At 42.5% G+C, this 23,975-nt stretch overlaps 1 protein-coding gene across 2 annotated transcripts in view; it reads right to left on the bottom strand.

Moving 5' to 3' along the window:
- The window catches only part of KIAA1671 (KIAA1671 ortholog), a 190,068-nt gene that overhangs the window by 136,776 nt on the left and 29,317 nt on the right, over positions 1–23,975 (bottom strand). For both annotated transcript variants that reach the window (XM_075898866.1, XM_075898867.1), the window contains exons 2-5: positions 12,577–12,703; positions 10,181–11,945; positions 8,805–8,898; positions 2,355–5,564 (exon numbers count right to left, since the gene is read on the bottom strand). In XM_075898866.1, the coding sequence (XP_075754981.1) occupies positions 2,355–5,564; positions 8,805–8,898; positions 10,181–11,892 (5,016 nt within the window). In that variant the 5' untranslated portion in view covers positions 11,893–11,945; positions 12,577–12,703. The remainder of the gene's footprint in view (positions 1–2,354; positions 5,565–8,804; positions 8,899–10,180; positions 11,946–12,576; positions 12,704–23,975) is intronic.

The raw sequence follows: 23,975 nt of genomic DNA, 5'->3' as shown, positions 1-23,975 counted from the left end.
GAGTGCTGCCTGGAATGTGGCTCTGGGGCTGGGCAGTGCCGGAGGCAGCTGAGGGAAGAGGAAAACACATAAGAGCACTCTCTGCCCCAAAGCCACATTGGCTTCTGGGTGTCTGGGTCTCTGGCAGGAAGGCAAGGGCACTACAGACCAGAGCCCCCACAGAACCCTGCCCCTAGCAGGGCTGGATGCCCAGGGTTATCCACCTACCCACTCCTCACCCATTTCCCTGATACACACATACACCCCACACAAGCCCATGCTGGCAATCCAGCACTGCACTCTCCACAAGATTGGAGCCGGAGCCAGCACCAGCTTCCTGCGGGCAGGGGGAAGCTCCGTGCCACATCTAGCTTCCAGGGAAATACGCGTGCTGCTCCTCCCCTCCATACAGGAAAAGCCGAAGTAGAGCCCAGGGCAGGAAACTAAGTGGGGCACACAGTGGAGAGAGCCCCTCCTTCCAGGACAGGAGGGTTAAATCTTGGCACGCCACTTCGGAAAGATTGTCAACCCCTGATCTAGACAGTGCTCGGTCCTGCCATTAGAGTGGGAGATTGGACTTGATAACCTCTCAAATTCCTTTCCAATTATAGTATTCTATGATTTTGTTAGGAGAACCCTTCATAGAGTTTCCTCTGCCAACACTTAGAATACAGCAGACTACAAAAGTGGTAGATAGAGAAGAGATTAGGAGAGGGCAAGTAGCAACACATCAATAAAAAAGTTTTTCTCTTCAATGAATCAAAAACCCAGCTCAGCTGAGATGCCAATTCAAAACAAGTCACATTTCCTAATTTATAAAGTTGTGAACATAAATATTTAACTACTAGTGCCTATAGCATTAAGAATGTAATTTATAAACAATACTTCTACATCAAATGAAAGCTGTAGTTTAATATGATTAGTAAGTAATTTGCAACTTTTAAAAAGATGCTATACAGGCAGTCCCCAGATTACATACAAGATAGGGACTGTAGGTTTGTTCTTAAGTTGTATTTGTATGTAAGTCTGAACTGGTACATATTTTGGGGGGGGACTGGGAGCTGGAGTTAAGTGGAAAAGACCCTCATTCTCATACAACTTCCTTATTCTAAGAAAAACACATATTGTTTTGATATGAAGGTTTTTTTGGTTGATATTTTAATTAAAAATTGATCATAACTTTCAGTGTTTCATGCTATATCCAAATCTTCCTTTTGGGGTACCTGAAAAATCCCAGTTATTCATTTAATAGTCAGAATCTTTGTTTTTTATAACTAAAAAAAGTTTATTCAATGCATATTACTGTTCCAAATAGAATTTGCTACAGATGGTTCAGTGAAATGGGTATTAAGTGTAATCAATAGTCATTGGAGAGCACAGTGAAATATTGATACAATCAAAGCTGTTGTTGTATTCTGCTGAGCAGAAAATGGAAATCCCTTCCTGTGAAGTGTATGTGTGAATCTATCCACAGGATTAATTTTAAAGAAAAATTCTGTGTTGGGAACAGGAGTTTAGCCCCAGATGGGTCCTCATTGTCCACTCACCCACTTTGCAACCAGACCCATCCCCTCAGGGCTTCCCCTGCTCCGCTCCAGCCAGGGTGTGGGGTTGGGGCTTATCCCCTCTTCCCTTCTGTCCTGCTCCTCCCCATTCTTGCCCACCCACACCACTGGGTAATTTTTCAGCTTCACCTCTGCCAGGCTGGAAGGGACTTGTTAATTTCACGTGACGCTAACAAGATACTTGCAGCTCTAGTGCTGAAGAGGGAAAGAGCTGTTGTTCCCAAGGTGGGGACTTTAACACAATGGGTCTCACTGCCTGCTGCACCTGCTGCTCCTGCTGTTCCCTAGGAAATTAATTTTTCCACTCTGGAGTGCCCCCTTTTGGCTGGTGTCTTGTTCCCCCCAGCAGACCCGCGTCCTCCGCGGTGAGAAAAGCCGCTCCGCGTCTCCCTGGTCTGCTGAGGGGAAGCACCCCCCGCACCGCCAGAGGCAGCGACAGTGGGGGAGGCACCCCGCACTAGCTGCACCCCCCCCCCCCCCCGTTTGTAACTAGGGATCCGACGTAAGTCGAATTGATGTAACCTGGGGACTGCCTGTATATCTGCTATTATATTGGCTCCTTAAGGAAATATCCCCGTAAGGTGTAAAACTATGATTTTTTACATTAAAAGAGAAAGGAAGCAAGAAGAATATAAAGGCCAAATCCTCACCTGTCATACACTTATACTGGTACCAATATCAGCAGATTTGCACCAGGTAAGAGTCTGACTCAAACACAGAGGCAGTAAGATGAAAAGTAATCATGACAAAATATCTTCATCACTTTCACAATTATAAGAGGTGCTCTATCAAATGCTACTTTATAAATACCTTTTTGTCTTCATGGGAGAAAGATTCCTTTTTCAGTGGATTTTCTTCACTTTCCAATGGCAAGCTTTGCCTAGATTGGTGCTGGTCCCTTCTTTCTTTTGCTTCTTGCACCTGAGGAATGCTGCTTCTTGCTTTAGCAGATCGTCTCTTTTCTGAGTACGATCGTTTTAAATCTGGCAGTGCATTTCCAAAACCAAATGTATAGTCATTCCATTCAACTTTGCTCTTTCTATAAGAAAAGTCATTTTCATATGAGGTTCTGTTTGTATTCTCTTTGTTCTTATTTACAGAGCTCCTCGTTACATTTTTGTGCCAGTCATTGTCCACAGACATCTCTGGGAATTGCTGTTTTGTGAACAAAGTATTCTTTAATAAGCTACCACCACCCTCAGAGGAAGAATTAGAAGGCAAATTGACTTTCAGTTTTTGGTCCACACTAACAGAATTTGCAGGCTGTGCCTTGTTATTTGTATACTTCACACTTTGGTGCCTTGATGTTAAATGTTCTCCTTGTTCCTCATCAATAATAAATGTTTTTTTTCTGGTATCAGTACGCTCAGCTGATGAATTTATAGGTTTGTCTGAAAGTGAACTAGGCTTTCCCCAGTGGGGAGGACTAAATTTTCTATCTTTGGACTTCTGCTTACTCCATTCTTGGCTATACGACTCCAATTTCTCTTTGCTGTTTTCATGTAGAGTTAAGTTCTCAGGCCTGTGGTGTTTTTCTGCACCGGTACCTTGTTTCAGAATACTAGTAGATTGATCCAAGTCCTTCCAATCTTTCCAGTTATAACTGTGTAGGGTTTTATCAGTCACATTCCTTTTGTACTTTGACTTCTCCCAATAAAACATACTTTGATCATCAGAGAACGAGTCATCTTTTTTTTCTTGAATGTTACTGGCCTTCAAGGATTCCTTTTTATATTCTGCCATAAGAGCATCAATATCAAGAACTCTAAATCTATACTTATCTTCAGTCTTCACTCTGAACACATCACGACTGTTTTCCCCAGACTTCTTTTGTGTAGGCAGTTTACTGTCTTTGTGTAAATCACTGGAGTATAGTGTGGATTTTGGCTCATAGTATGAGGAGACTTTTCCTCGAAAATCTTTAAAGTCAGTTTGAATAGTATTTTCCAGGTCCTGTTTTAAGAGGAAAGCATCCACATCTATAATTTTCTCTCTAGCATGATCCAGCCCTCTCTCACAAGACCTACTGTTATCATCCTCTCCAAGAACTAGATGAGTTTTTTTTAAATTTAGAATATCTTGTTCTTCATCTTTAGCCCAATTCTTGTTAACACATGCTTCTAGGGAATCATCTTTACAATGAGTACTCAGTACATTTTTATAGGGTTGCTGAGATGTAAGATTGGACCTTCTGGAAGAACCAGAATTCAGGTTAATTGGTGCACTTTCAATCTCTGTGGTAATCTGGTTATTTTCATTTGCATTAACTGTACTAAGAGAGCTTTTTTCTTTTTTGTTATCAGGAATCTGATATGTAACTGCAAAATAAGTTGCCTTTGGCTCTAAGGGTGAAACCTGCTTCTTCAAATAATCATCAGGACTGACTGAAACTGTTTGGTTCTCCTCCTTTGATTCTATCCCATCTTTGTTTCTTTTACTTCTATTCTTTATTGCACCTTCATCAAATTGCAATGAATCTGTTCTAAGCATTTTGATACTCTCTTGAGTTAGCAGATTAACTTCTTCTAGCTTAGGATAGTTCTGAGGCAAGGTCTTCCTTCGCCATCTTTCTGCAATTTTAATGTCAGAAACACTACTACTGGTTCTTCTAATTTTTTCTTCTGGCTCTACTAATCGCAGTTTTGTTCTTTCACGTTCAAGAACAGCAACATTAAAGCCTAACTCTTTTCTTACACATTTTGAGTCTGGATATTTCCTTAATCCAAAACCGCTGGATTTCTCTTTATCAGCAGTTACTTCTGTGCTAGGATGCTGGTTCATAGAGGGTTTACACAACTGGCTTTTTCCAGACACTGTAATCTGACTCTGATGTTTATTGGCACCAGTTGAAATCACATCTTGACCCAAGTCAGCTATGGATTCATAGCCACCTTTTCTAAATGGTTTTATACTAGCTCTTTCAGAAAAGTATTTAGTCATACTAGAGCTCTCTATTTTATCTGAGAAAGATATTTCATTTTTCTCTCTTTGCATTTCAGGATGCAGTTTTGCCATTTTTTCATTTGCTGATCTCACATCCTTACTTTTGTTTGTAGCAAAAGATGTTCTCTCAGTTACAAACACCTGTTCAGTCTGATTTTTATTCAACTCTGTAATTTGCTCATTGAAAGTACCTTTGTTGTGAAAGATATCTTTAGATTCTCTAAAAGTAAACTTTTTAGTGCATGTTTCCAACATGTCTTTAGTTTCTGAAATAAAACTACCCTCTTGCAATGGGTCAGTTTTATTTTCTAGCTCACACAGCTGATCAACATGTAAGACATCCCCATCAGGTTTTTTCTTCTCTTTCACAGATGATTTTCTAGTTCTGAGTGTCACAGCCTTATCTTCCGGAACTATTGTAATAGCTTCACTAAGTGCTCTTTCACCAAAAGTCTGAATGATTTCATATCTTGGCTCTATTCGTTGGTAAATTAGAGAGTCCTCTATATTCTTTGGAGTGGACTTTTCACATGAAGAATATTCTTCCACTGGAACTGCATGGGCAAGTCTCTTGTCTTCATTTAGAGAAATTGTTTTCCCATATTTTTTAGCATCTGCTACATATCCTGACACATCAGACTGACTGTGATACTCTCTTTTTGAACTAGTTTTCTCCTCTGATTCTTTTTCCATCCAAGATCTTCTATTATGCTCTGATAATGTCGCAACATCATATTTGCCTTCAAATTCATTAGTCAGCTTTCGTGTAGGATCAATTCCAGAGTGACCAGCAGCAACAGTATGCCTCTGAACATTGTGATCAAACATGGTGGCTCTGACAGTTTTAAAATGTGTCTTTTCTGCAGGAGTGGTGGGTTTTAATTTTTTTTCAGGGTTACACATGGCTGACACAGAATTTTCATTCGGCAAAGAGAAATTTTCTCTGAGAAAGCTTATTTTTCTTTCAATCTGACCAGATTTCTCTAATATTTTTACTGTCTGTTGTGGTTTCCACTGATTACCAACAGCACAGGACTCACTACAAGCTGTTCCAGGAGGAGGCTTCATCTCCTTACTCTTAAACAAAACAAACAAACAAAGCATCAACAATTAGAAGTTTAGTTTAAAAAAAAATAGATGAATTGCAACATATTATCTAGTATGTATTATACGCATAGGTACATGTACACACACACACACACACACACACACACACACACACACACACTCTTATTCTTCTTTCCCTAATCAAATTAACAAACAGATTCAAATATTGGTGTAAATTTGCATACCCCAAGATAGGAGCTCTTTGGATAAGAATTTCTTACCATTTGATTGTTTTGATGTAATAACAAATTAAAATTAAATGCATGCAGAGCTGAAACTAAGGTTTTTTGCACCTGGGACAAGCTACTGAACTGCGCTCCCCCCCCCCCAAAAATGATAAAATTCTTATTTTTTTGGTATTATTTTTTAATACCACATGTTAATTGCACATATATTGAGATTGCAAATAGATGATAGTAAAGATATAAATGAAATAATATTTTAAGTTTCTAATTTTGTGCCTCTAAATGTATTGCGCCTGGGGCGACTGCCCCCACTTGCCCCACCCTTGTTATGGCTCTGAACACGAGTACTGAGATCAGACTTTTATGGTATATTTTAATCTGCTGTGATTACGTGCATCTAAATTATACTCCAGAATGCCAGGGGTCCAAGTGCAGACAATGAGGAAAAGGGCAGGAGGGGAGGTGTCAGTGGGAGGGAGGACAGATTGATGCTGGGAGTGGAGAGGGGAAGGGCATTGGGGGCTGGAGGGGAGGTGCTGGGATAAGGCTTGAAAGAAGGGATGGGCATGAGGAAGGCAGGGATGGAGCAAGTTGTGTGAGGGCACAGGGCATGAGGACCATGGGGGGCAAAGGGTAGTGAGGGGTGGGCATCAGAGAAAAAGAGAGCAAAGGGGACAGGGGGAGACATCAGGAGGGTGCAGCGGTAAGGGAAGGTACAGGTGCCAGGGAATTCTGGGGGAGAAGCAGAAGGGCAGACACCTGCAGGGGAGGGACCAGCACCAGAGGAGAGAGGCAGGGCTGGTGTATAGAGGAAGGTGTTAGGAGAGGGGATGAGGAGGGGTAGCTCACATGATCAGAGTGGGGCTACTGGAGGAGTGGGCATAGGGGGGAGAGAAGGGCTAGTGGAGGGGGGCAGGTCTCGGGAGGGCTGAGGGCAGTGAGAAGGGCAGGAGTCCAAGTCAGGACAGTAGAGGAGGATGAGGGATTGGGGGGGCAGCAGGCACCAGGGGAGCTGATGGACCAAGGGGAGGAGACATGGCAGCAGAGGGAAAAGGTGGAGGTTTATAAGATATTTATTAATAAAACTTGGATGCCACAGTGGCACATCCAAACAAGCCACATGAACTCTACTGGTGCACAACACAAAATTCATTCTGCTCATGGGAGGAAACACTTAGAGGGAACACTTCCCCCAGCCTCTCCACCTCCAAGTTAATGTCACACACATTGGGTTAATGCAACTGCAGGATAGTTGCATGATGGTGGGTTGGTGGGGGCCAAACTAATCCCTATTGGTAGGAGGATAGTGGGAAAGGTTCTTAGAGGGGTCACATGACACCTTTTATTTCTGGTCATGTGTCCATCTTGCCCCAAGAGTGTTACCTCCAGAGGCCTGGCTAATGGGAGACAAGGGGTGTGGCTAATGTGGGTCAGGGGCGTGGTTAACAGGGCCAGGGGTGTGGTTAATGAGGGTCAAAGAGTAAAGTTTAAAAAAATTCTTTGATGTGAAAAAGTGGGCTGTTCTCAACCCATTTCCTGGGCCTATTTTGATAGCCAGTCCGCCCCAGGCTTACATCCTCAGATCTGTCACTAACTTCTTATGTAACCATGATCAAATCACATAACCTTTCTGTGCCTGAATCTTTCTTTTTAAGAGGAGAACAATAATTGTTCGCAAGGTGTGGCAAGGATTAACTCATTCTTGTTGGGAGTCACTGAGATAATATGGCAACTTTAGTAATGGTTATAAAAAAAATCAGAAATTGCAATTTGAGGAAACAGTGAAGAAGAGTTGACGCGGACTGTGGGGTGAGGTAGCAATTCTGAGCACATTTCATTGTTAGAAAAAGACTAGTGTAAAAGAAAAATTAAGTTTGATAAACAGATTTGGGGGGGCGCATGTCTATTTTCAAAACAGTTTTAGAGAGGTCTTACACAGTATCTATATTCAGTGATTTTACGTACTGTAGCTTTTATTGGAACATTTTAATAGTTTTCATTGTGGGAGTACAAGAAAGCATTGAAAAAGATTAGTTCTAAAATTTTCCATTACATTTTTTAAAGTTTTAATTCAATGAACTAAAAAAAAATTAGTACTATGGAACTTATTTTAAAAGCTTTTAAATCTTTCCTCAAATTGCAATTTCTGATTTTCTGGATTTTCTAACATTTAGTCCTAATATAGGTCAACTGGTGAAGAGAACAATTTTTCACTACCCAAAAAAGTTATCAAAAAGTAAAGTCTGGATTTCTGTGTATTGTTCAATTATTCTTCTTTAAAAATAACTCACTTGACTCTTATTATGAAATTGGCCCTTTTCTTTAAAAAAATAAACAGAAATGTGTTGTGGACAAGAATAAGGCAAGAAGAAAAAAAATTCCATGCCCAAACTAGAGATGTCAAGGACAAAATGCAACGACTATTCAATTAGTCAATATTTAACATCTTTAGCCCAAACATCTGGAGACTCAGGGAAAAAATGCCTAAAGAAACATTGTTAAATGGTCATGTAAACAAAGATTTACAGTTTTAGGCAGAAAAGTTGATTGTGCAGGACTTCAATATTATGCTTAAAAACTATGTTTTTGTATATATTTATCAATTTTTAAGATAGGGCAGAATAAGACACATAAGACACATCACATTCTTTATGCAGAACTGTGTTATCATAGACCATTAGAACTGAATGTTACTTGAAGAACTTGTACAAAATGAAAATCAAGTTTAATATAATGGTATATTAGAAAAGCTTGAATTGATAAAAGGTCCTTCAGAAGTTAATAAGTGTAAGTTGTTGTCGTGATCTATGGTTTTGTACCCATATATATTAACCAAACCTGTACACGATTTCTGAACATTGCCAGGTGGCCTAAAGAAGGCATTACCAACGTAAACCAATTAGGATTATGCTATTCTTATTACTCATAATGCCAGTTTCTAAATCGTTGCTTTAAATAGTCATATGTGATGACATAATGCTACACATTTTCTAATACAATTCTGTTTGGAAGACCACTTTCTTACCTTTTGATTTTCTTGTGTTTCACTAATAAAGTCACTGTTCAGTTCAGTAGGTTTCTCAGGTTTAATTTCATTGGCTGATCCTGGACTTGAAAACCTGTTGCAAAAATATATTATTTCTTTTACATGTGGATGAAAACAAACAATTGTAGGTAGTTATCCAATTGGCATATTTTTCAAATGCACAATATCTGATGTATTATTTCATTTCATATAATTTTAAATGCTTCAATTTCTTATAAAACTTTTGGAAAAACTGCTTTATGTCATAGAACAAATCTTATCTTGTTTTAATGGTTTATGTATGCCTAAACTTATCAGCAAACAAAGCCAAAGCCTTCATTACAATTAACAAACTAGATATAAGGTTCTAGGGGTAGTTGTGTTAGTCTGTACATTTAAAAACTAGTAGAATCATGAGCTTTCATGGGTAAAACCTATTTCATCAGCTATGCTAGAGTGGAAATAATAGAATCCAAGGTATATATAACAGCTAAAGCAGTAACCGATGCTAATGAAGCTAATTAAGCAGGCTGGATCTACCTTATTCATAGCTTTTGATGTGAAAATGCATATGTCAAAGGCAGGGAAAACTGGCTTTGTAGTACATTAACCAATTAATATCTTTATTCAAAGCCCAGGTTGAAAGTGTTAAATTTGTAAACAAATTTCACTTCTGCAGTCTCTCTCTATAATTGGGTGGTAATGGGACACATCCGAGCTACTTAATCAGGGAAATCAAGCTGAAGCCAGTAGCAGGTAGCCTGGCAGGATGACTGTCCAGGGCCAGACGCATAGCTGGAGGCAGACTGCAGAGGCTGGTGGCAGGGGACCTCCCCAGGTCTGGGAAATCCCCTCATTTGGGACCAGTCAGGTCTCAAGGATGCAAGATCAGGGAGGTTCAACCTGTAGTGAAATAAAATCCCTGTCTGATAGAAAACCTGATAGAATAGTGTCACTTAGGTGAGATGGATAAAGATCTGCCCTAATTTGCATCAAGCACAAAAGATTTAGAAATATTTTGAAAATAAAATTAAAGCAAATATTAAAGCTAACACAATGGAAGTCACTGAACAAATGAAAATTCAGGTTATCTTTTACATCTTTGAAAATACACAACTGTGAGAGCTAATATTACTCAGACCCAGATTTCTGCAAAGGTAGCATGCAAAAATTAATATTATTGACAGCATACTTTTGCAGTAACTGTCAGGAGAAATGTATTATGGACAGATTAAAAAAAATTATGTTGGAAGAGTACAACTAAGAAACTGTGGTACCTAATATTTAATTTATCTAAACCGTGATATCTAATTTATTTTTTTTGTACTAACTGAAACTTGAAAAGAGTAGTGTTAAACTTCCCTTCCATAACTTACTTCATTAGGTCGGCAGAAAGTGGTCGTGACTTAAGTGATCTTTGTGGATTTCCTAGCTTAACATCTGCATTTTCTGTTGTCAGTGCTCTGATTCTTTGTTGGATGTTCACATTTCTGTTTTCCATCTCACTGGCTGCCAGGAGAGGCTCAGTGTCCATTGGAGTAGCACTGTTTGCTGGCTCAGAAAACAAACTGACGTGTTTTTTAACGCTCCCCCTTAAGGACTTTTCTTTTTTTGAGGAAGCTGTAGAATTTTCACTGACTGAAACTCCAGAAGTTTCCTTTTGATCCAATATTTTCCCCTCCTTAATTGTGTCACTTTTATTATTAGCCATCCCTTTAGTTTTTTCAGAGCCGTACAAGTCCATTTTTTTCTCATCTTGTTCATCTTTAGATTTCTGTTTAGTTTCCCAAGAATATTTTTTATCCTTTGCAGAGTTCTGTACATAATCTTTTGTAAAGTTTGGGCTGATAGAGTCTAAATTTTTTTGAAAGACTTTCTGGTTTTGCTTACTAGGTTTGTTTTTAAGATCAAGAAAGCCGGTGTCCTGACTGTTACACTTCAAATTTGCTTTAGAAAGATCACATTTATTCAATTCTGTTTCTTCAGCTTCAGACCTCATGCCAGACAGTTCTTGAGAGCTTGTACCAGTTGAGTGAAATACAGGTATATTCTCCTTGATCTCATCAGATGGATAAGTTTTCTTGCACAGGTCTTTATTTTCAAATTTGGAAGTTAGATCCATGGACAAAGGCCTTGGTTTTCTCACCCATGATTTCTCTGTAGGAGATTTTTCTTCAGAGACTTCCAAATTGCTACACTTTTCATCTTTTAACAATTCCAAAAAAATAGCAGATACTGGTCTATGATTTAGCTTTTGCTGTACTTCAGTTAATAAGCCAACTTCATTGTTGGCATATTTTCCCAGATCTTTGGTTCTCTCACCTATAGGATCTTCGCATGTAGCTTTTTCTTCACCAGATTGGTGAGGATTCCAGGAGACTGGTCTGGGGTCTGCTGAAAAAGATATTTGTCTGTGAAGACTACCTTCTGGTTTTCTAGAAGGTGGCTGAGATGATATTTCAGGTTTTGCATCACATTGCCATTCTTTTGTTTGTATAGTACCAAGTGTTCTGTGCCCATCAACAGATCTTTTATCTTGAGTTAAACATTCCTTGGATTTTTCAGTGCTAGCTGTTCCAAAAAGAATCACAGTATTTCTGCTGTGACTTGAATAAAAGGCCATATTTGTGACTAATTCATGGTTGTCTTTATTTTCATTTTCAAATAATTTCTGATCTACTAATAGTGGGACATTTCCACTTAACACCTTAGCAGCTGTTATTTCTTCAGTAGGCTTTCCATACACAGAGGACTTGCGGACAAAATTACTTGGTTTGAGAGCTGTAATGGGAGATTTCACAATTGCAAAAGTATCTGAAGGTTTCTCCTTAGAAAATGGCTTTGGAGAAAGCCTTGGTCTTGATCCAGGAGTAGGCATAGTGGCTGGTCTCCAAGTGCTCCCAAATTTGTTTTTTTCTTCAAGAATTATTGGTGCTGAAGAATTGGAAGGTTCACTAGCCTTCTTGCTTATATCTAAAAGAGGACTGATGTATGCATGTTGTGTTTTAGTCTCACGTGTAATGTCATTTACATCAGGTACTGTTGTTAAGGATGCTAAAGCAGAGCTGATCTCTACTCTTGTTGCCATTGTTGTAGTTAAATAACCAACAGAACTGGCAAACTCCAATTAGGAAGTACAAACTATAAAAAAGCAAATGTACACAGTCAGCATAAATAGCAAAGTAGGCATTCACTCAGAATCTAGGTTATAATTATAACTAGAATAATTTAAATTGAATGTTAGATTTCAAATGTTAAATAAGTTAGAATTTCAAATTTTAATTTACAAATATTTGAGCACTTCAGCTATCTAGTTTACAATATGCATCATACAACCGAATGAACTGCCTTGTCTATCCAGTCAGTAAGAGAATATAATGGATTTTAGTATTTTCTTCTAATTGAATAAAACTGTAGTGAATGGTATGCTAAATCAAAAGACACAGTGCTAATCTTAACAGGGCAGACAGACAGCACTATAGATTCCTGTAACATATGTACATTTCTTCAAATATGGAAGTATTAAATTAGCATCAGGAACATTGATTGAAAAGGAACTGAATTCCAATATCACAGTCCCAACTCTTATTTTCTTAAGGCATCTGAGGGGTTAGCAAATGAATATTTAACATAAGGAAAAGTCAGTGAGAACAAGAGTGAATAGACTCTTAAAATTTGATATGGCTGTTATTAGTTAAGAGAACTCACAATTAAAATAAACAAACTAAATATGTTTTCTACATCAAGGCCTCCATGATCTGATAGCACTTACCCTACTTTGCATTGTCTGTTTCAGTTTATATCCTTCTTCAGTTACATCTCTATAAACACTTTTCATTCTGAAAAGTAGTTTCCTTAGAGGACACGAAGTACGTGGGCATATGATCACCACACCTGACCTGTGAATAAACAGAGGACATTCAGACTCTAGAGTGACAGAGTACATACTGTGTAAGGATATACATTGTACACTCCAAGAGGTCTACACTAAACAGTTAGGCAGCTTATGTAGACCTAATTATGTCACTGTCTACACTATAGCCTTCCTCCCATAGATGTAAGTGCCCTACCACATAATAACCCCATCTCCAAGGGAGGCACAAAGCTTATATCAGTTAAGGCAACACAGTGTCTGTGTAGACACTACATTACTTATATTTCCTGTTGTCTGTCTTGTCAATTTCATGGCAGCTTCCTACCATGAAATTGACAAGAAAGATGGGAAACTTTTTACATTCTAGTGTATCATCAATATTTTAAAGCATTAACTATGTGAAACCAGCAGAACAAATAGAAACAATGTGGAGATCATGTAAGGGTGGATGTTGAGTTAAAGTTAGACCAAAACTCAATTCTTGTGAGTGTTATTTGCAGATTCTCAGTATTTGCATTCTCAATCTCTAATTAAATATTGAGCTTTCCATTGCTCATCTCAATTATAGTAATTTATTTTCTATTGTAGAAAACAGAAAATTGTAGATCTCATCTCTGTAACAAAAGTGTATGCAATGTGAGCTCTCTCCCTCAAAACGCCAGTTTTTATTAAAATGGGACTTTTTACTATGAATAACGCCAGGCCTACTCTAAAAAATTATATCAATCTAGCTACATCACTCAGGCCTGTGAAAAACGTTGCCCCCTGAATTCCATAGTTAGATCAGCCCAATTCCTGAACTTGGACCCCGCTAAGTCAATGGAAGACAAGTGGATTAAGTACATCAAATGTAAGACCCCATTCCATCAACGAAGGAAGCAGTTATGTACTAAAAGCAGTACATGTACTAAAAGCAGCACAAAGGCATAATTGCAGCACTGCAGCTATGCTGCTGAAGCACTTGTGATGTAGCACAGTGGTTTTCAGAAAAAAATGGCACCCTCCATGCAGCAAAAGTGTCAAAATGCCATGTAGTGTATTTCAGTCCTAGCTCCAATGTCGGACCCTGCATATCCATGGAAGGACCAAGACTCACTGGCCTGAGCTATATTTCCAAGTTACCGCCTAACAAGGCAACCGTATATACAGCTGGGATTTTTTTTAGTAGTAATATGTAACATATACATTCCCTATTTACACTGAAGACCTGAAGATGAAAGCCGGTAGGTTTGTATTTAAAGTCACTATAAAATTCTTTATTCCCTTAATGCTATTAAATTCTGCCTCTTCAGAAGGTATCTGTAAAACTACTCTACTGCCAGCTCAAAAAGTGTCATGAGTGAAGTCTTTCTGTCTCTCTGCTACCCTCCTGCATCAGACAGTATTTATAGTAGAGGAGTCAGTCGCCAACATATTTTGTGTATTTTTGTGATGTACATGGTATTTTTAGATTCTGCACAATGTAAAGCTTTTTTTTTAAAGAAACCTTTAAAAATGTTATGTAAGCAAAATAAATAACAAAAGGAGTGTAACCAAAATAATCTTGCCTTCCTGAAAGCAGACAATTTGATACACTGACTCAGAGAGCTGTAAACCACATTTGAATGTCAACTCAAAAAATCCAAAGCCAACACTTGAAGTGGCAGCATTACCCATATCATCAAGCACAAGTTCAGTGGATGAAGGGGGACAGGAATGAAGCCAAGAAGGAAGTTGCTACAGGAAACAAAGTGCAAAGGGGAAAGGACACATGCAAAAGGACAGGGACAAGAAAAAAAGGTTTGTGAAGGAAGGGAAATATAGGGCTGAAATAACACCGATCTCAATGGAGAAAACATTTTTGCACTGTGAGGCTGAATATATATAAAAGCACAGAACAGGTAATAAATAATGATAACACAAGTTTATTTAGTACATCAAATCCATATTCTACTCTTGATCCATAACAATCATTCACATTTATATCAGTCAGATTCCTGATATAATCTTCTCCTTTAAGAACCTGATTTCTTTATAAAATAACAGCATATTCAGCAACTACATGTTAAGTTTGGTACCTAGTACTGGATAAAATAGAAGAGAGTTACTCACCTTGTGCAGTAACGTCTGTTCTTCAAGATGTGTGTCCCCGTGGGTGCTCCACTCGAGGTGCTGGGCTCGTCCCGGCGCCGCAAACCGGAGGATTTTTCATTAGCAGTAGCCCCCTACCGGACTGCGCATGCGCGACAGCCCCTTCGCGCCTTTCATCTGAGCGCAGTCCGGTCTTGTCAGTTTCCTCCCAACCAGAAGCATCTGAAAGTCATATAAATAGAAGCTCCGAAGCAGGGAGGAGGCTGGGTCGTGGAGCACCCATGGGGACACACATCTCGAAGAACAGACGTTACTGCACAAAGAGTAACACTCTTTTCTTCATCGAGTAGTGTCCCCGAGGTTGCTCCACTCGAGGTGAGTACACAGCAGTGGTCTAACATTACATGAGTGCTTCGGGCCTATCGTCCTCGTGCTGCAGACATGACAGCCTGAGCTACCCTTGAATCAGAGGTAAGTATGTTCGCGAGGGCGTAGTGTCTAGCGAATGTGAGGGTAGATGACCAGGTTGCCGCACGGCATATGTCCTGCAACGGTACTCCGTGAAGATAGGCAATGGATGTCGCCATGTCCCGGGTGGAATGAGCACGAAGACCACTTGGAAGAGATTTGTTGCGCAAGGCATAACATTGTGTGATGCAAGCAACGACCAGGCGGAAAATGTGCTGCGCAGAAAGTTGCTTTCCCTTGGAGCGCTCGGCTATAGAAAGGAAAAGTCACTGAGACTTCCTAAAGACTCGAGTTCTGTCCAGGTAAAAGGCCAGTGCTCGCCTGACATCTAGAGTGTGTAGACGTGCATCTTCCAATGAGAAGTGAGGCTTTGGGTGGAAAGTCGGCAGGGTTATGGGTTCATTTATGTGGAAAGCAGAGTTGACTTTTGGCAAAAACGCTGGTTGAACATGCAATACTGCCGCATGACTGAAGAAATGCATATACGGCAGATCGGCAGAAAGAGCTGCTAATTCACTTAACGCGCCGATGTAATGGCAAGTAGGAACACCGTTTTCATCGTGAGCATTCGTAGATCACATGTTGCGAGTGGCTCAAAAGGGGAGTGAGTCAGAGTGTCCAATACTAGAGGCAAGTCCCAAGGCTCCGGTGGGATCCTATGGGCCGGATACAGATTGCCTAATCCTTTCAGAATCCTTTTGGTGATAGGGTGGGCGAACACTGAATAGCTGTCAATTGGAAGACGGAAGGCTGAGATTGCCGCCAGATGTACTCTTAGGGAAGAAATAGCCATACCCGTCGTCTTTAGATGCATCACATAATCTAGGATCTGTTGTATAGACAGCGAATGAGGGTCAAGATCTTTTGCCAAGCACCACGAATGGAAACGACGCCATTTTTGTAGATAGGCTTTACGCGTCATATGCCGCCTACTGTTGATCAACACGCGCCTCACTTCTTGAGAACAGGAGAGTTCGGAAGTCTGGAGCCAGCTAGGAGCCATGCTGTGAGGTGCATGCGGTCGATGGCTGGGTGAAGAATTGTGCCGTGTTGCTGAGATAGCAAATTGAACAGCTCTGGTAGTCATCGTGGATTGGCAACTGACATCTTCGACAGCTGTGTTAGCACCTTTCTGGCCCAGACAGACCTGGCTATCATAATTACTGTTGTGCCGCCTAGTGCTATCTTTTCCAGAACTCTCGGAATGAGTGGAAGAGGAGGAAAGGCATATAGCAATTGGTGCCGATCCCAGTCCAGGAGGAAGGCATACCCCAGAGAGTCTGTGCCTATGCCCGCTCGTGAGCAATATTGAGGGCATTTCCTGTTGTGTCAAGTGGCAAACAAGTCCACCTTGGAGAAGCCCCATAACAGGAAGAGGTCGCGGAGCACCTCGGGGTGTAATTCCCACTCGTGTTGTGAGAGGAAATGCCTGCTCAGAATATCGGCGATCACACTGTCCTTGCCAGGAAGGTATGCTGCGGTTATGGTGATACCTTGTTGAATCGCCCAATTCCACAGGCACACAGCCTCTGCGCAAAGAGAGCGGGAACGCGACCCCCCCCCCCCCCGTTTGTTGATGTAATACACCGGGCATATGTTTTCGGTGAGAATATGTATAGAGCGTCCTCGGATGATGGGCAGAAAGTGTTTGCAAGCATTGAAGACTGCTCTCAGCTCGAGAAAATCTATATGATGTAGCGATTCCTGGGGCGTCCAGAGACCCTACGTCCGGTGTTCCTGAAGGTGAGCGCCCCAGCCGAGCAGAGAGGCATCTGTGGTGATTTGCAGTGATGGTTTGCGGGCATGAAAGGGGACCCCTGTTAGCATATTGTTGGGGCTGTCCCACCATGCCAAGGAAGTCCGAACCCAGCTGGGCAGAGAAACCAACCTGTTCATACTGTGAACCCAGGGCGTGTACACGGTGAACATCCAATGCTGAAGACTGCGCATATGGAGTCTGCCATGTGGAACCACATACGTGTTGGCCGCCATGTGCCCCAATAGCTGTACACAGGTAAGTATTCGGGATTTGGGAGAAATTGATACCGACTTCACCAGGTCCTGTATGAGTTGAAACCTTTTTACCGGCAAGTATGCCCTCGCGGTCAGGGAGTTGAGTCTTGCTCCGGTAAACTCCAGGTCGCGAGTAGGTGTCAAGAAGGATTTCTCAACATTGATTATGAGTCCTAGGGCTGCAAACAGAGTGGTAGTTGCCGACACTGCTCTCGTGGCCTCACCGAGTGTAGAAGCCTTTAGCAGGCAATCGTCCAGGTACGGAAAGATTGTAATATCGAGGCGCCGCAGGTAGGCTGCCACTACCACAAGGGTCTCGGAGAAAACCTGTGGGGCCATCGATAGTCCGAAAGGTAGCACGCGATACTGATAGTGGTCGGACCCCACTATGAACCAAAGGAATCTTCTGTGGGCTGGGTGGATCGTTATATGGAAGTAAGCGTCCTGGAGATCGAGGGACGCAAACCAATCCCCTTTGTCTAGAGCAGGGATGATAGAAGATAACGTAACCATCTTGAATTTTTGCCTTCTCAGATGACGGTTGAGCCGACATAGGTCCAGGATAGGCCTCCAACCCCCTGATTTTTTTCTGGGTGAGAAAGTAGCGAGAATAGAATCCTCTCCCCAAAAAGCGTGTTGGCACCCTTTCCACTGCCCCTAATGTGAGAAGGCGCGACACCTCTTGATGGAGAAGATTCTCGTGAGAGGGGTCCCTGAAAAGGGACGGGGAAGGGGGAGAGGGAGGGAGAAGAGAGGTGAAGGGAATGACATATCCTGAAGTGATTACATCGTAAACCCACCGGTCGGAGGATATGAGAGCCCAACGATGGTGATAAGGCCTGAGATGATGATGGAATACGCCTTTTGTGATGCCTAGAGTCTCTGTTAACGGGGTGGTCCGAAGTCCCTCGATCAACACATCAAACCTGCTGCCGGCCCTGTTGTTGGACGGACGCTTTGTTCGGTTGTTGGCGACGCTTTTGGGGACGTTGTCTTGGCCTCTGTTGATCGTATGGTCTGGTCCGAGACATCGCATACGAGAATGGTCTCTGCCTATTGTAGGGTATGTATTTCCTACGTTTGTAGGGGGGCGTGTACATCCCCAGTGTCCTCAAAGTTGTACGTGTATCCTTGCCTGAGTGGAAGACCTGATCCGTTGACTGGGCAAATAGTGACTTGCAATCAAAGGCCAAATCCTCCACCTTGGCCTGCAACTCCTTTGGGACAGTGGCCTGGTGTAGCCAAAACGCCCGACGCATGACTATGGCCAAAGCTGTGGATCTAGCAGCTGCATCAGCCATGTCGAGGGCAATCTGTAAGGCTGTTCAGGCGACCGTATTGCCCTCTTGTATCACTGCCTTGCGAATCTGACGTTTGGAATCCAGCAAGTGTTCAAACAGAGGGACCAGTTTCGAATAGTTGTCGAAATCGTGATTTACCAATTGTGCCGCAAAATTACACATCCTCAGAGCAGAAGTGGAGGAGGAATATACCTTCCTGCCCAAGATATCCAGCCTTTTAGCCTCCTTGTCATTTGAGGAATTTTTGGTTTGAGACGTTCTTATTCTCTGCTGTGCAGCATCTACAACAAGGGAGTTAGGCTGAGGATGTGTGAACAGAAACTCCATATCCTTCTGAGTTATGAAGTATTTCTTATCAGACCGCTTATTAGTTGGTAGCGATGTGGCCGGAGTCTGCCAGATGTCATTGGCAACCTCCAGTATAGCGTCATCAAAGGGAAAAGCGAGCTTTGACTTCTGGGAAGGTTGTAAGTTCTTCAGCAGGCGATGCTGTTTCTGTTGTACATCCGTGGTCTGGATGTCTTGAGATTGCGCAACCCTCTTGAAGAGTTCCTGGAACTGCTTGTGGTCCTCCGTAGGAGACAAGTCCACAGGGACAACTGCGTCATCCGGCGAGGAAGAGGAACGCTGCGCCGGGGAATCAGGGCTCTGGTGTCCTTGAAGAAGCGTGTGATCCTGCCTATCCTCCTGATAATGCGAATCCAAATCCCCAGCCGAGGATGGTGGAGCAACAAGAGGAGTAGGCTCGTCTGGACCATGTGGAGATTCAGGCCAAGAAGATTGCGGTGACCACGATCGCGAATACCTTCTGTGGCGAGATGAATAAGAAGAGCACTCGTGATAACATCGGTTGTCCCGGCGGCTGTGGCAGGGAGAACGGCTGTATCTTCTCATTGTGTCATATCGACGAGGACACTCTATAAGTCTTGGAGACCTTGGTGAAAGGGATCTCCTATAGCAGCGTGAAGGAGACCGTGAGTAGTGGTCCCGATAGTGGTCTCGATGTGGCGGCGAACAACAAGGTGACCTATAGTAGAGTTCCCTGGGGGCCGTGTAACGATGAACATGACGATGGTAACCAGCATGGGACGAGGTAGGTAAATCCAGCCCAGGGGAGAAGGTGACACGGTCCGGTGTCAGGGACGGTGTCCGGACCCTTGCAGATTTTTGCTGCGCTTTAGTTGGTACCGAGGAATTGAAGGCAGGCTGAGGAAGCGCCTGTGGCAGAACAGCAGGCAGCAGTGGAGCCTGTACCACTTGATCGTTGGCAGAGCAAAGGGCTCGGTGCCGTTGGATCAGCCGGGGATGACGTGAAAGCCGGGGGCTGGGGTGGCAGAGACTGTTTCTGCGGTGCCGCATCAGGGGCCGATGTGCCCGGCCCTGAGGAACATGGAACAGCACTCAGAGAAGGCGCTGCGGGTGCCGACACAGCTGGTTGCAGGCGCGCATGCGCAGGAACTCCCGGTGCCGGGGCTTCTCTTGCCGGCTCCGCCATGGCCGTTGAAGCCGTTGCTGGCACCGACTCCACTCGCAAAGCCTTTGCAAGTACTGGAGCAAAGCTTTTGTGGCAGGTTGCAGTTGGGGCAGAGGAGATATGGCCCTTGCCCGACTTGTCCACAGGGAGTCTCGGCGCACAGCCAGAGCTCCCCGGTTTGACTGAACTGCCGCCTGGCGTCTTATGGATCCTGCGGGAGATCTCTTGCCCAGCTTGATCTTTGGGAGCAGAGCGCGGCTCGGCGTCTTCTGGAGCTTGGAGAGCCTTATTAAATAAAAGGACCTTCAGTCTCAGCTCCCGATCTCTTCTGGCGCGAGCTGTCAGCTTCGCGCAATGGCTGCACTTTGCTGGGACATGAGCGTCCCCGAGACACCGGACACACCGGGAATGTCCATCGGAGACAGGGATAGCCTCCTGGCACTGAAGGCACTTCTTGAAGCCAGGTGATCCTGGCATCCTTGAGTCTTTTTTCTGTTAATTAGTTCTTTTATCAATTTCAGTCAGGAAGACACTGACTGACCGCTGAAGAAAAACAGGGGTTTTTTTGGGTTTTTTTTTTAAACGGGGAAAAAAAGAGGGGGACTACAACTACTAACACTATAACTGATAACTATCTATGACTAAACAAGAAAACTAACTCTAACTAAGAGACTTTCCTTTTCTCCTCAGAGAGGGGAAGGGAGCCCAATCTAACTCCGTCTGCGGCTGTGGACGGTTGGAGAGAAACTGACAAGACCGGACTACGCTCAGATGAAAGGCGCGAAGGGGCCGTTGCGCATGCGCAGTCCGGTAGGGGGCTACTGCTAATGAAAAATCCTCCGGTTTGCGGCGCCAGGACGAGCCCAGCACCTCGAGTGGAGCACCCTCGGGGACACTACTCGATGAAGAACCAAGGTACCACCTTTAAATAGGGCACATAGAATGGAAAAAAAGTATAGAGAATTAGGAAGTAAAATATATCAAGTATTAAAGTGTCCCAAAAATCCAGTTAGTATCTAAATCCAGCATTTCCTACTATTCCAAAAATGTCTTCATCTCTCAGCCACGTTAGTTTACTCTGTTAACTCTGGCAGTTTGTTTCATATTCCAATCAGCTTGTGTATGAGGAAATTGTGCCTAAACTACTTATATGCTATGCTAGTCCCTTCCTCAAGTTTAGTCCATGACCTCTTGTTTTCAAAATAGTAACTAACTCAAGCAGCTTATCAGAATGTATCTGTTCCTTTCAGGATCTTACATATCTCAGCAAAATCTACTGGGTACTTTTTTCTAATGAACACAGTCCCACATATATGTCTCAAACATGCAAATAATGAACAAATATGTGAAGAGCAATAGAATTATTAAAAGTCAATTTAGTGGCAATAATTTCCTAAGTAAGAGTGACCTAAAGAGAGAATATTCCAAATGTGGCATTAAAAGATCTTCTCATAATGCTGCCTCTCAGTTTATAGTTTGAGGTATGTTGAATATAGTACACTGTTTATTTTATTTGGGAGTGAAGGTAATTACTGCTTCTTAAAAGGAATTGTTCTTGATCTTTAGCCAAACACATGAAGATGTGGATTGGCAGGGAACACACATACAAAACACAGTGCTCATAATTATTCTTTAGGTCTGTTTCCTGGCCAACATTCTTAAACTGTGATTTTGCTACTCTGATTATTTTTATTATTCATGCTGAAGAACATGATCCTTGTATAAGCCCATCAATCTAATATAGCCAAGTCAATTTCCAGGGCTTGACATTCTTATTACTCGGATGGAAAACTTTGTTTAATTTTTAAAAAAGTAGAAAAAATGAGAAACAGCTGCTGAAAAAGGCACCGATGCTTAGAAGCAACATGATCAACAGCTTTTTTTTTTTTATCAGGCATGAATTTAAAAAAAACCCCTAAACTCTTGTACATGTATGCAAGAGATTCTTACTGGTGTTTGTTTCTTAATTTTGAAATATCTTATTTAATTCTTAGAGCTTTATTGCCCTACATGAACAACTCAGCTCTCCACAAACTATGCAGCTAGTGTAAATTCTTTCAAAGTTACAGAAACTAATGTAATTTAGTTTACAGTGCAATCAAGAGAAATCTATCCAATTTCCTCTTTACATTTACCTTTAACTAGAAGATTTACCTGGAATTGCTTGGATCCTTAACTCTAGTTTTGCCTCTGCAGCTCCAGAAGGCACAGCTGGGATGTGGGATGCATGTCCCCTCACCTAGGGCAGATCCAGGTCCAGGTTCAGGTTCGTATGCACCCTGCACTCCCTAGCAAGAGTGAGGAATGAAGCAAACTGTGCATTTTCCCCTTGCTCCCTGACAAAGGGCAACAGCCGTTGTTCCCATAGGATTGGGAGGGGATTCAGCCCCACCTGCCTTCTCTAAAGGGTACCTGGAGGGTGGAAGACTCTGGGCCGAGGCACCCCCAAACAGGGGGGAGGCCATGATCCTGGCCAGCCCATTTCGCTTGCCTGGTGTTTGCTTTTTATAAAATCTTTCCGAAAAGAGACAATCCCATTCCAGGCACATCCCATTTTCCTGGTACAACCAAGCCTTTACCCTGATTTAAGTTATAAAAAGAGGAAGCTGTATATCAAATTTGGTGATGCTAGCTCTTACCATTTAGGACAGACACTCTCTCAAATATATAGTAAATGTCTCATTCCATTTCGTTTGAAAGCATCTGTTCTGTGATAATAGGCCAATTTTAATGCATCTTACTAACTTAGTAACCAGGTTATGCTTTCCAAATTTGCAAGTCAACTGATCATACAGAGGTCAGTGGCCAATTCATCAACACAATGAAACATAAACGTACTGTTTGTAAACAATACTTTCATTTCTATAAAACTTTTTTTTATCATGTCTGTCAGGGATCGCTGGGAGCCACTGACCCACAGGAAAAAAGAAATTAGTCAAATTAGTCAAGGGTCTCACACAAGCAAAAAGGGGAAAGAAAAAAAAACCCAACACCAATCCAAATGAGCTGGCCCCCAAGTGAGAAATAAGAAAAAAAAAACATTTCTTTTACGCTCCAACCCCAGAGGGAAGGGGGAAAGTACTGAAGATCAGGGCTTACCCAGGGCCGGATTTTCTGGGAGCCTGGGGTGAGCGGATTTTTGTGGGGCCCCAATAGGCTCTGGGATTGGGACAAAAATAAGAGGTTCAGTGTATGAAAGGGGGCTGCTGGAGAGCAAGCTGGAGATAGAGGTGTGGGGTCTGGGTAGGAGGTAAGGTGCAGAAGCGGGGTAGGAGTTCAGGGTCCTAAAGGGAGGAAGGGTTTAGGAGCAGTATGGTGATGTGGCAGCTTGTTTTAATTGGGTCCATGAGGCTTGGAGCTTAACTCCCTGTGAGGAGCTAGCACTCTAGCAACAGAACCCCTGCATGGCTCGAGCACCAGGTGGGGGACAAGCACTGAGGCTCATGGAACAGATCAAGGCAAGCCATAGCCTGAATCAGCCATAGGGTCCCCCGCTTGGACTATATAATGCTTAGCCCTTCCTCCTCAGTGCAGGAGACTGGACTAGGTGACCTACTGAGTTCCCATCCAGTCCTAAATTTCTATGATTCCATTAGCCTGGCTTGTCTCCACTTACCAGGAGATGGACCTCCTGGGGTTTTGAGTTAGCAGGTCTACTAAGGACCTGCTAAATCAACTGCTGATGGTGCCCCCATCGACTCTGGTATTCCACCAGGTTGTGAGGAGTAAAGGAAGTAGACAAGAGACTTTCTCCCATCAACTTCCCACAGTGAAGACAGAAATTCGATCTAAGGTTGGTTCACTTCAGCTACATTATTCACATATTTTAGATCAACTTTCTCCTCGAATGAAGGCTTGCCCTGAATTGTACCTAGAATTGAATAAGGATTGGGGAAGAAAGTCATCCACTACATAATAGGCTCTGGTTTAAGATATTTACCTGGCAGGTGGAAGAACATCAGTGAGAGCAG

This window comes from Pelodiscus sinensis, chromosome 15, assembly GCF_049634645.1.
Source record: "Pelodiscus sinensis isolate JC-2024 chromosome 15, ASM4963464v1, whole genome shotgun sequence".
NCBI lineage: Eukaryota > Metazoa > Chordata > Testudines > Trionychidae > Pelodiscus > Pelodiscus sinensis.
Note: the sequence above shows the minus strand (reverse complement) of the source record. Positions and strands in the feature narration are given on the sequence as shown.